We start from the raw sequence: 12,936 nt of genomic DNA, 5'->3' as shown, positions 1-12,936 counted from the left end.
TGCGTCAAGCAAGAGGCGCGCAATTTGTTAACATAAACATTTACTCATTTTCAACAGATTTTCTTGATTACCTTCATTTAATTCTTAGCACACCAAATTGAAAGCATAAACAATGCATTAAAAAACAGCAATTCGTAAATAATTAACAAATCGAAATGGACAAAGAACAATAAATATATGTACATATACATTTGCATACGTTTGTGATTCAGTTTTGGGCAAGAGTGCAGCTCTAATGGCTAGCCGAATGGCTTCTTGGCTGTCGTAAAGCGGCAGCTGTCTGAGCATACCCATCATGCCCCATCAAAATTGTACCCCGAAATCCCTGTTTCGGCACAAAACAAATATGACATAGTGCGTGGTGTTTCTCTCAAATCTGGCGGCTGGCCAAACGCATGTCTATAATATGCAACGAAAATAGATTTCCCGCAACAAAATACCAACATTTTTCAAAATGGAAAATTTTCTGCAATTTGTACAAATCAAATTATGGAGAATCAAGCAAACAAAGAAACAAATTCTCACGTAATTTGACAGACTTGTGCTGCATTCGTCGAATGTCAACAATTTATAGTTAATTTGGTTGCCGCAATTTACAATTCATGGCAAATTCGATTACGCATTCAAATAAATGATAATTAGAAAAATTTGTTTTTTCTTGAAATTTTCAAATAAATTGTGTGTTCAAGCTGCGCGTGTGACGCAATTTTTTGCAGATGAAAAGTTGACAAAAGATTATTTAAATAGAAATTAGTTCAAGGTTGAGCAATTTGCAAGAAACTGAAAGTCACATAAGCATCGTATATATTAGGCTTTATATATACGGATAGCTATATCTCATGTTGAACAAAATTTAAGCAATGAAATTGCAACATTTTGCAGACTTGTCTTAATAAATCTCACACCCAAGCAAAGTAAAACAAATGAAGAAAGTAAACTTGAATTTTGTGTGACAATTTATGTGCAATAAACTTAAGAGGTTTCTAATAGCTTGTAAGTATTTCCTGTACTATGTTCTATACCAAATACATAATATTTAATGGGGCAAGTTTATTATCACCTAGAAAAACATTCTAAAATCGTTAGTTCTCAATTCTGAAAGCTGAATACGTGAATTTTGTCTGGTTTTACTCGTACGTCACCTGTTTATTGATATATAATTTTCAAAAACAAGATTTGAAATAAGTTCTTACATAAGCTTATTAAAAACACTAACAAAGGAATATTCTGAATGAAAAATTGTTCTCTAATTCTCTAAATTATCTTAAGGCCAAAAATGAATTTTGTCCAGCTTCCACACACATGTGTGTATATTTATTTTGATGGTCAGAAATTTGAAATTTGTTGTCCAAAATAAAGCTGTTATGGCCAAAATTGTTGCCTGGCTACCTACTCGTCTTGCAAATTAATTAAACCTGAATTTGGTGTTCCAAAAACCGACGCAATGGGAATAAATTAAAGGCAGCCAAAAGCAGTTTTAGCTTTATCGGCATTTACTTGTTTATTTATTTTTTTTTCGTTTGATTTGAAAACTAGTTAACAATTAAGTATACATATGTACGTATACATACGTATATGTGTACGCATATCTATATAAGTATGGTGTGATTCCAAAAATAAATGTATACCCAAAAATGTTGATAAGTTCTTATTTAGCTTTGTTCATTGTTCTGTAAAATCACAATTCGTGTGTGCATTATAAATGTTTCTAATCAACAAATACTTTCGCTAATTGTTGCAAAGATAAGAAAGAAGAATGCACTTGAAACCGAATACCAGATAACACAAATTAAGCCTACATACAATACAAAATAAATAAAAATAAACAAGAAACGCGAAAGAAGGAAATGCCGAGGATCTAATACCCTTGTATACATTTGCCGTACGACTTTGCAGATATGCGAGCATAGTCAAGCATAGTCAATATTTTGACATACAAGAACCTACTATTCGACCGATCGTCCCTATAGCATCTGTATGATATAGTTGTCCGATCTGTTAGTTCCGACATATGTACAGCCCGCGATAAAGGAGCGGACTTCGTATTAAAACAGGCGGACGAACCGACAGACGTATAGGCAGACGGACATGGCTATATAAACTATTTCCAATTAATTTTTAAGTATGTAAGTCACAACTTCGGAATTCCAATATATATTTTTTTAAATTTATTAACAACAATTTACACTAGCTATTGCCCACAACTTTTGTGAGGCGTGCCTGTAGGCATAGTAAATAAATAAAAAGAACTACTTATTATCCCAAAAATTTAAATTTCAAGCTGTGAACTTATGCAAGAATTGCATTCGTTCGTAAATAAACTAAGTACACCGAAGATTTAGGCCAGGCGGAAATAACCTATAATTAAAGATAAAGGCAATTATAATTGTTTAGTTTCAGAACACCTTAAACAATTGGGGAACTAATTCAAATGGAAATAAAAAGTAAAAGCTAGGAAATATTCGATATTTACACACGATCAAGCCACACACAAAGCATGGCGAAATGCCAAGAACAATTAACAGATAAATGTAGGCTAAGGTTGATTGACTTTTGGGTATCTTGTAAATTTCCATTTCCAACCATGTAAAAAACCGATCGACAAGGCAAAGCAACAAATAAGCTGAAAATGATCAAGAATACAGTAAGTGTGCTCTAGATGGGAGTGCCCGACTAGGGGATACCCTGAACCTTCTACTACCAATACCAAATGCAGCTCTAAGTAAAGGGTGGGGGGGTTGCCGATAGCTATAAAATGGAAGAAACTTGACCTTTTTATTCTATTCGACAAGCATTTAGGAGGACCTACGTTAGCAGTCTCTAGCCCTTATTGGTTGTAAGATCCTTGTGTACTGGCTAGATCGAGTTGGTTTTAGAGTCTGATCGAGAACATATATACTTTATGGCCTCTGAGATGCTTTTACGTCCTTTAACATACACTTGCACAAAAACATTATACCCCTGTTAGCCATTTTGAATGGATCTAGGGTATAATAACCCACGGGCAAAGCTAAAGACCAACCAGCACAAATTATTCAAAGAACGACCAAAAAGAAAACAAACAATAACAAAAAACAAAAAAAAAGACGAACCGCTGTCTTTTGTATACAGATATTTTTCAATGGTTCACTCAGTCAGTAAGTTAATGAACATAATTATAATGATGCGGCGGCAGCTGATTATTATTTACGCTCTTTTTTTTCGGCTGCTCTAATGAGCTCTGCGCAGTTAAATTGTGCTTCACTGAAAAGAAATACATCTATATTTAAACTTTTAACGATTTATGTATATTTTTTAACAATTTTATTGGGCGTGAAAAACTTTTTTAAGCACTTACTCAAGACAGCAGAAGAGTAAAAGTTGCAGAAACAGTTAGTAAAAGTTTGAAGCTGTCTAAGAAGTTGGCCTAGTTGCACACACACACAAACACACACACACACACGAATAGAAAAGCAATTACAAACTTTAAAAATGTGCAAATAATGTGTAAAAATAGTTTATTTACGTTTATGCAAAGCACAATTGTTTGGGTTTCCCCCACAAAGCCACAAAATTGTTCGCATTTGCATAAACAAAATACCGTCGAGCATGTTGTAAATGCGTCTGTCTGAAGAGTTGCGAGCCCAAGGGTTACTGCGGGGGGATGAAAATGGTATTTGGAAGATATTAACCATATGCTAACGGAAATATGCCGTATGTAGAAGTGTGCAGCATTTCCGTGGCTATAATTAATTGTTTATTTGCTTTAAAATGCTGCAGCGGCCAGTGTTTGCCGAGTTTGAAGCACATCAAGAAGCTTTACAATCTTTTAGATTTATGTTAATCGCACATAATTACCAAAAGTATTTTTGTACTAGAGTGCATTAAAATTGTTTCAAGAAATGTGACGGAGAGATCTCCGACCCCATGAAATATATGTATTTTAGATCAGCATCTGCAGCCAAATTCATATATCCATGTCCGTCTGTCCATTCGATCATCTGTCTGTTTCTATGCGAACTTTTCTCTCAGTTTTAAACACAAGGACACCTTTTGCAGGAACGATCGATCGAAAAGTAGGTTGTGGTATGTTGTTTCGCTTATATATACATATATGGCAAAAGAATTATTATATATGTACGAAAATATGTAATAAAAATAATTTCCTAAAAATTACATTACGTTGAGTAGAAAAAGTTTTCTTAATAATGCCATTGCCTTTTGAGCAGCTCTTTAAATTATGCCCAAGTATATGAAATCGATTTCCTAAATTTTAGTAATGTCATTTAATGTTTATACTCTTGAAAATTCAGTGCACATTTAAAAACAAACTTGTTTTAAATAGAGCTATTTTAAAAATTATTATATCAAGTGTTTAAATTCGTTGTTAAGCTTTATTTACGGTGAGGTGTGTTCCCGCGAGCTTACACCTGTGGGCGACAAGTGATCGGCAAATTAAGAATTTATGTGATTAAAGATATGTTCGTTGCAATTCGCTGAGCACACCTCATATGAAATATTTGACGCTTGAATGCATTTCCACAGGTTGCCAGCTTCACTCACACACATCGGCAACATGGCCAATGGCATGTCATAAATTGTCTCTCAGAGCTATTAGGTATACACATAGGTATGAATTGCGTCATGTCTTTAATAAAGATACAGTACATAAGCACATATATATGTGTATATGTACACACATATGGGAAATAAAAAGCGTTTAAGTTTATTTATTCTATGAATATCATTCACTAACCCAGCAGATAGCGATAGCAAAGGCAAATAAATGATTAAGCACGAAAACCACCCAAAAAAAAGAGAAAAGAGGAACTAGAAAACCCCAAAGAGAGAGCCACACCATAAAAAGATTTCAGAAGACAGCCCACGGATCAGCTAAAGTGGAAGATACACTTTTTTGCATACTTCTTAAACAACCTACCATAATTTTCTGTGCCACATGCGCAGCAGCTGTCAGAACTAAAACTTTGAAAAATCTTAGCCCACTTTCATGTGGGTGTCTTTCGCTTTGAAGAAGATTTTAACCACATATGCTTTCTGGGTTAAGTCGTCTTGCTGACCAAAAAATATAGTCTAGATAAGTGTGCAAAAATTTGTGTGCACTTGAAAAAATATTCACTTCGATAAACTTGTTATCGCTGCTTAAATTACAAAACGCTGTTCAAATTTCAATAACACCCGGCGGGGCGCCAACTCTCGCTCCCTCGCTCTTTCAAGTTGTCGTAACCACATTTTAGGCATCAATTAAAAAGCCGCTAAAGCTTAAGTTAAGACCAGTACACAATACATATTGACACTGGCAGCAACTAACGAAGCCAACGACAACAGCAACAATAATAAAAAACAACAACAAACAACATCAATAAATAAATAATTCAACGATGATCTCACAAAAACAGCGCAACAGACAAACAGTCAGACCGACAGACAGACAGTTGTACGGCTGCGGATCGTTCTGGGCATTTGACAGACTGATTTTGAGAGATAGATAACGCCATTTGAGTACTCTGTGTACCCTATACAAATATGTTAGAAGGGGTATAACGAAATTATGCAGCTGTTGTGAGAAGACAGAAGATTATAGCCAAGATACGCATGAATGTCAGCAGCATTCGAACATAATCGCAAAACGTGAATACATAGATACATTTGTATCTGAGCGACAAGTGTAGACAGACAGCACAGACAGTTGGCGAGACAATCAGACACCTAATATATATTCTTGCATTTGTCTTTTACGATTGATAAAATTGATTAAAACTCGATGAACACCGACATTCGACCCTAGTTTAATAAGGCAGTTAATAAACGAAAGATACGCCTTATTTCGAATCGACATTCATTTATATTTTCGTTTGTCAGTTAATAAACGATACATTAAATGTAGAGGAAATCGATAAATATCGATATTCAGCACACATATGGCATTTAATAAACGTTTGAGAATTATTTAATTAATTTTTTACGTAGACCTTTGTCAGGCATCCAGTATATCATATTCTAAAGACCTGAGTACGTGTCTATATTTTGACAAATCAAAACTTTTTATAGGGTATTTCCAACTCGTGCATGTTCCACTTAGTAGCTGCTATTTATTGTTATTTCGCATGTTTGCTTATATTCAATTTCGTTTTCATGTAGCATTGAGAAATGTCAACAAATCGGAATCACATTCATATTCAAATGATGAAAGTTAAGCCAAGCTTTTGGCCCTGAATTCTGGCTTGAATGGATGATTTACTGCTTGGCACAGTAACTGATGTTTAACGGGAATTTTGCTAACAATTTCGAATAACAAATTAAAATTGCATTAAGCTCTTAAGCTCTTGATTGACCTGAATAGAACTCTTGTGCTAAGAAAAACCAATAGAGCTCAACGCAAAGGCAACCAAGCAACGAACCAATCAATAATTTTATAGATACTAAGCACATACTATACACATATACAATATATATATATATTTATATATATGTATATGTTTATGTACATGTATAGCTTGTCAATTAGCATACATTTGACATGCCATGACGTATAGGTTATAAATTCGTTAAGAGTCCCAGAACGACTATCGTGTGCTGTGCATTGTGTATGGCCCATAACACTCAATCACTGAAACTCGCGATGTGCATTTTTGCTCAAATTTATTAAAGCAAACAACAGAAGAAGAAAAAGTGGCCAAAACACGCAATCTATACATATTGACAGGATGCCGTTGACGCTAACAACCAATTTCCCTAACAGAAAGAACATCGAAAGAAAGTCTGAAATGCACGCAAACTTTATCTATGCCAACTAATTGTCACATTAAATCGACTAACGAACTAAACGGCTGAGATACTGCAAGGGTATGACTTGTAGATACTTCTTAACGGAATTAAGAATGCAAAAGGGTACTATGAAGGCTTTATATGACTAACCAGGGAATCGAATTCTCTTGCATCGATCAGCGTAAAATATAAATTACAGAATCAGACCAAGGAGTTCGCTGAATATATATATTTAGACAAGATAGATTGGCATACAACATTTTCTTCTAATACAAAAGATCAAGCTATAGAGACTATGTATTTATTTTACATTATCTACCAGGCGCTGTTGTTGCAAAAATTAATATATATGCCATTACTTAATCGAACCCAAAATATATCATGCCGCTTATCGCATACAATAATGCCTTGGGAAAGGAATAATATATATAAGAGATTAGCATATTTGTTGCTAAACTATATTAAATAAAAATAGACACAGATCTGTTAAATAACATGCGACAAATTAATACACAAATATTTAAATTTAATTGCAACTTGAATGCCCCGTTTTAGACACCCTGTAAACGCTGCAGGCCAGAAAAATCAATTGCATAAATAACAAAATGACCCCGTTAAAGTAGAACATTGAAAGTGACAAATCATAAGCACACCTACTCTTCACATACATATATAAATATCTGTTATTAATAGATACGCATGAATGTCAGCAGCATTCGAACCTAATAATCGCAAAACGTGGATACATTGTAGATACATTTGTATCTGAGCGACAAGTGTAGCCAGACGTCGAGCCAATGGCAGCACAGACAGTTAGCGAGACAATCAGACACCTAATTGCTTGTTGTGCCTAACATAATAACAGATCAGCGGGAGGTCACATAATAGCCTAAAAGCCAACAAGCCTCTTTACCAAATCCAACCCCTGGCCCGACCACACGCCCCCTCACGCAGCTGCAACAACACGCTCTGTTGGGTGGTTGCTTCGAGTGGATTTGGCTGCCAATAAATTGTCGGGCTAGGACAAAATAAAAAAGAGGTAACAGCCAGTTGCTGCTTGCCAACAGCTGGGGGTAAATACACATAACAAACGCACTGCGTGCACATATAAATATAATATAAATTGCCAAGTAAAAGTTTAGTTTGACGACAATAACAACAACAATTCGTATAAGTAAAGCCCAAAGCAGGAGCAGCTGATGATGTCATTTTTGGAAACAAATTTATCGATTGCCTTGCAATAATTTATTTAGTAAGCACACACACACACACGCACACGCACACGCACAGACTAGGCCCGAAACACAACGTGTGAACACATTAACCTTGACCTTCAATGACCACAACTAACCAGCCCAATCTATGCCAGAAGCCATACAAATAATAAGAGCTCATTATAATAAAAAAAAAATAAATATATATATATATATATATATATATATATATAGGGGAGCAATTCCTAAATATCATCTTTATAAGGATCACTATTAAATAATTTCACAATGCTCAGAAATTGGAATCCATAACTTTCGTATTTTTGAGCAAAGATTTTTTGCACTTTTGAGTAAAGAATCTTTAAGAACTCTATGAACGTTTTGTATAGTATTTTTTCAAAGACTATATTCATACTATTAATATTATCTTTTCTCTAATCAAACCGTTTTAAGCCATCTCATAGTTAAAATATATAATTTTCCAATGTCATGCTAATGATAGCAATAATAATATCCTACAAATATGTCCAACGTTTAGGGTAAATGATAATTAAACATTTAAACAATAAAAAACCCGCGGGAAATAAATAAATTTATTCTATTGCCAACAAATGAGACTTTTGCACAGCTAAGCCGTATTTTCATTCGAGACTCGAATCGAAATGCCAAAACCGGCATTCCATTTGATATTTCATTTTCATTTCATAATGTTGCCAAGTTAATTGTTTTTCTTTGCCAGATAAAACCTTTGCTTTAATATGCTTGCGATTATTGTTTAGATTCGTAAAGTTGGCGATTTTTCACCCACAGCCCTTGAGAGATATGAACTAAATTGATCGGACTACCAGATATTTATGACGTAAGAAGTTCAACGCTGGAGTTGTTGAACAATTTGACATTTGAGGGTGAAAATGCAGGAAACACATTTCTTGCTATTGTCTTTTAAGCACCCTCAAGGGTAGCAAATGCGCGTCATTTGCATGACACATTTTATGGCACCTTTTTTTACCACTGTTTCATGCCTAAGCAAAGGTTTAGTTTTAATCCAAACAGCTTTATACAGACTTTCCATCCAATTTCAATCAGCTTAATGCTAACTTTCAATTTCATTTTATTTTAAGGATCCACCCGCAACCGCGGAAAATGGGTGGAAAGCTACAAATAACAATTAAAGTGTAAGCAAAGCTACATGTTTACATTAAGATACTTCATATTTTTATTAACTAACCAAACATATTTGCAATTGCCTTTGTTGGTTTAAGTGCAGTGCACAAATATTGAGTCGGAAGTTACAAAATTTGAATAATTGAAATATCAATGTACTTTGCGCTTCCACCTATGGTGCCTTATCAGTTTGGCCAAAAACCAAAAAAAAAAAAACAAACATTGCGAAAAAAAATTATTTGCAAATGAATGATTTATATAACACGCATAGCTATGCGATAACAACAGAAAACACTTAGTCGACTCGGAAAAAAAGTGATATGACAGAATTGAGAGCAGCAAAAAGCTAATCAAGCTAGTGAAGGACATGTACAACTGATTTGCCATCAGATGATCGATTGCCTAATGGCAACAATGCTAACCGAGGCAGCAAAGTGGTATGGAATCGAACCCTAGGTGGACCCAAAAATGTAATCCCATTTCACTATTAACCAAACCTGAAACACGTTTGCCACAAAAACTTACTAAGTTTAGGTTGTAATTTGGCTAGCTAATCGATTAGTTCATAATCTAATTCAGTTTTTGGATTGGATATATTTCAAGAAAATAATTTGAATAAAGTTTGGGTCGTTGAAAAACAAATACTTAAAACAAATGAAATTTTTTATAAAATAGTATGGCCACACTTTTTATGAAATCTTTGTTTTATAAAAATATTCGAGAGGAAATAACTAGAGGAGCCAAAACCTGGGTATATGGACATGAAGAACCAAAGAATCGAACCGTAAACCGATAAGAAAATAGATTTGTTTTGAGAATAATATGGCCACACTTTTTATGAACTCTTTGTTTGATTAAAAGTTCGAGACGAAAATAACGAGAGAAGCCAAAAGAATAACATGGTGACACTTTTTATGAACTCCTTGTTCGAGAGGAACCAAAAACGGAGTTTATGGACGTGACGAACCAAAGAACCGCACCGTAAACCGATTCACGAAAAAACAACTTCTTGATATTTCAGCATCTAGCTGAGGGATTTCAAAACGAATGTCTGTCTAATTTACCTCGTTTCTCCTTGATGTGACTGTCGTACTGGGAATTGCTGCGTGCGAAATTGATCGACGCCATGGTGGATTGGAACTCCTGGTATTCGTGTTCGGATTCGTTGTGGCGGTTACTTTGTGTCGCTTGAGTCTGATAATCCTGACGCAGACTCTTGCTGAAAGTACCAATGCCGCTCAAGGCGTGCGCCGATGAGGGCGTTGTGGAGCGCGTGGGCGTGGACACAATCACAAGACTGCTGGCCGGTACACCCTCAGTATCGGAATCGTTATCGATGACGTCCGCATCGACGTCAACGTTGACGTCGTCTCTGATGCGTATTTGCGAGGCGGTAAACGAGATATTGCCCGAGGGGCTTGGGGAATTGAAACCGATTGATTTACGCGACGTTGAGGACTTCCTTTCGGACCTATCGGACGACTGAGTTGTTGTTGTTGTTGTTTTTGTGCTGGTTATCGTTTTGTGGCTAACAATTTGACGGGATTCTTCCGTCGAAGAACCGCGCAATTGGCACGTTGCAGCTGGACTGAATACCTCGTCCGGCGTTGCCATTTGCGGTTGCTCCTTCGTGCCAGTCGGCGTGGATGTTAGCATTGTTTTTGTTGTTGATTTTCCCGTTTGCCATGACAGTTCGCTTGGACGCGTTGCCCGTTGTTGTTGCTTCTGCTCCTGCTCCCGCTCCCACTCCCGCTCTTGCTGTTGTTGTGGCGTTGTCCCGTTGCCACCCACCGGCAATGTTGTTTGCTGGTACAAACGCTGCCGCCTGCGTGGGTTGCTACCCACGGTAATGTCAATGTTACCGGTTGCCATGGCATCCTCGTCCTGCCCACCAAATTGTCTAATGCGTGCGCGCACCGAGCCGTCAGTTTCATCGCGCTGCTCGCCATGCTCACAGCCGGCTGCTCCACTTGCTTGTGGTTCCAGTTCATCCTCCAGTTTGATTAATATACGTCTGCCGCCCGCGGTCATGTCGACGCTGTGCGGCGAGGTGACGCTCGAACGTTCGCTGGAGATGCTGGAACGCGACCAGGAGGGCGAATCGCGCGGCGACACATAGCCTTCGCCATGGCGATAGATCTTCTCATCTGTATAGCCACCATCGCTGGTCCTCGAGGAGGTGATAATGGTGCGCACGCCATCCGCCGCCTGCACCTCGCGCACCGTACGCTCCCCGTCCAGGAAACGCTCCAGCTCCATTTGACGGGATAAGTCCTTTTTCACAGTGCGTCGTGTGGTGCGAAGCGTGACATTGAAAGGCGACAGCTGCTCCTCAACATTGCCCAGCTCAGCGCCAGGACTCAGCCGACTGGTGGTCTTCAAGGTGACATTAAACGGACTGGGCGTCTGCTCGCTGGTCACCTCGACGCGACGCGGTGTCGGCGTCGTCTGGCGCAGGTGTACCTGCTGAAAGGCCAGCTTGGCTGCCTCCGCTTCGGCCAGGCCGCGTTGTCGCTCCTCGCGCAAACGTCGCTCAATTTCATGCACATCAATATCGAATGGATTTTCCGCATCATAGTCGTCCGTCTGCTGCTGACGCAGCTCGTCCGTGCCCAGTTCGGCGGGGCGCTTGCCACTGCCATCGGACCAGACCTTCTCATATTGGGCCACCTTCTCGCGCAAGCGATGCGGTGGCGTCTCCAAGTGCTCGAGACTGCTGCTGGAGGTGGTCAATGACGTGGTAATGGTCTTCATGTACGTGCGCGTCACTGTGGACGTCTCCAGCTGTTTGGTTTCCTGCTCGACATTCTCCGTCGTTTTCTGCTCATGCGCATGGCGACGTCGAACAGCTGGTATTGGGGGCACGTCCTTGCCCACATCAGCTCCATGTCCCTCCGCGCTACTGCTAGCGCCGGCATCTATGGTTGGATCCTTATGCCTGCCTGGATCTGTGCTATCGGCCATGATAGCATCGGTTCTTTAATACGCTTGTCCTTAGGCCAAAATGTCATTTGGGTTGGGCTGCCACAGCCTTGTCCTTTTGTCCTGCTTCTGCTTCTGCTGCCGTTCGTTTGGCAGCCCAAATGCAAAATTGATTTTTCTCACGCAACGACAACTACAACAACAACAACAACAGCACGAACACCAGTAGCTTTCCCCACGAACAGAGTTTTCCTTGCCGGGAACAACCCCTGTGTGGCCCTTCACTTTTGGCCCTGCTCGCAATTTAACTGTAATTTGTTTAAAAGCACACCACAAATTTTAATCACCGCAGCTTTTTGGAACTTCGATTTTCGTTTTTTTTTTTCGTTTGTATATAACACAATATAACACAATATCACATAGTACAACAACGAAGTCTCGCACGCGTCGTTAGGTAAGAAGAAACACGTATTTTATTCGTAAACCTTGAATAAATTTTAATGTAGTTTTCGGCAAAATATTATAGTCCACTTCTCCACACAATTAAACTCAGACTAAAATGGCATGCCTTCGGCAAGCAGACAACACACATTATAGCCGAGCTTCAGGTTTCATTTGTTCCGTTTCCAATCCGTTGTTGTAGAAAGCCGGTTCGATACTGAGTCGTCGTCAATGTGCTACGCCTTGTCCAGAGACCAGCAACAGCAGCAGTAGCAGCAGCAACAGCAGCCCAGAGTACTGACTGGACTACAGTAATCGTAGTAAAGCTCAAATTTCGAAGAGAGCGCGCGAGCGTAACGAGAGCCGTTGTGGAAAGAGAGCGTACGACTGTGAGAGCGCATAAATTTTATTTACGCATTGCGATGTATAT

At 38.4% G+C, this 12,936-nt stretch overlaps 1 protein-coding gene across 1 annotated transcript in view; it reads right to left on the bottom strand.

Moving 5' to 3' along the window:
- LOC115759274 overlaps window positions 1-12,107 on the bottom strand; it is a 106,202-nt gene extending 94,095 nt beyond the window's left edge. The window contains exons 1-2 of the mRNA XM_030700176.1: window positions 10,935-12,107; window positions 10,208-10,769 (exon numbers count right to left, since the gene is read on the bottom strand). Coding sequence (XP_030556036.1) covers window positions 10,208-10,769; window positions 10,935-12,107 — 1,735 coding nt within the window. The remainder of the gene's footprint in view (window positions 1-10,207; window positions 10,770-10,934) is intronic.
- Between the last annotated feature and the right edge of the window lie 829 nt (window positions 12,108-12,936).

This window comes from Drosophila novamexicana, unplaced genomic scaffold (genome assembly GCF_003285875.2).
Source record: "Drosophila novamexicana strain 15010-1031.04,08,12 unplaced genomic scaffold, DnovRS2.1 tig00000193-arrow-pilon, whole genome shotgun sequence".
In the NCBI taxonomy this organism is placed as follows: Eukaryota; Metazoa; Arthropoda; class Insecta; order Diptera; family Drosophilidae; genus Drosophila; species Drosophila novamexicana.
This window is presented reverse-complemented; position numbering and strand designations above follow the sequence as displayed.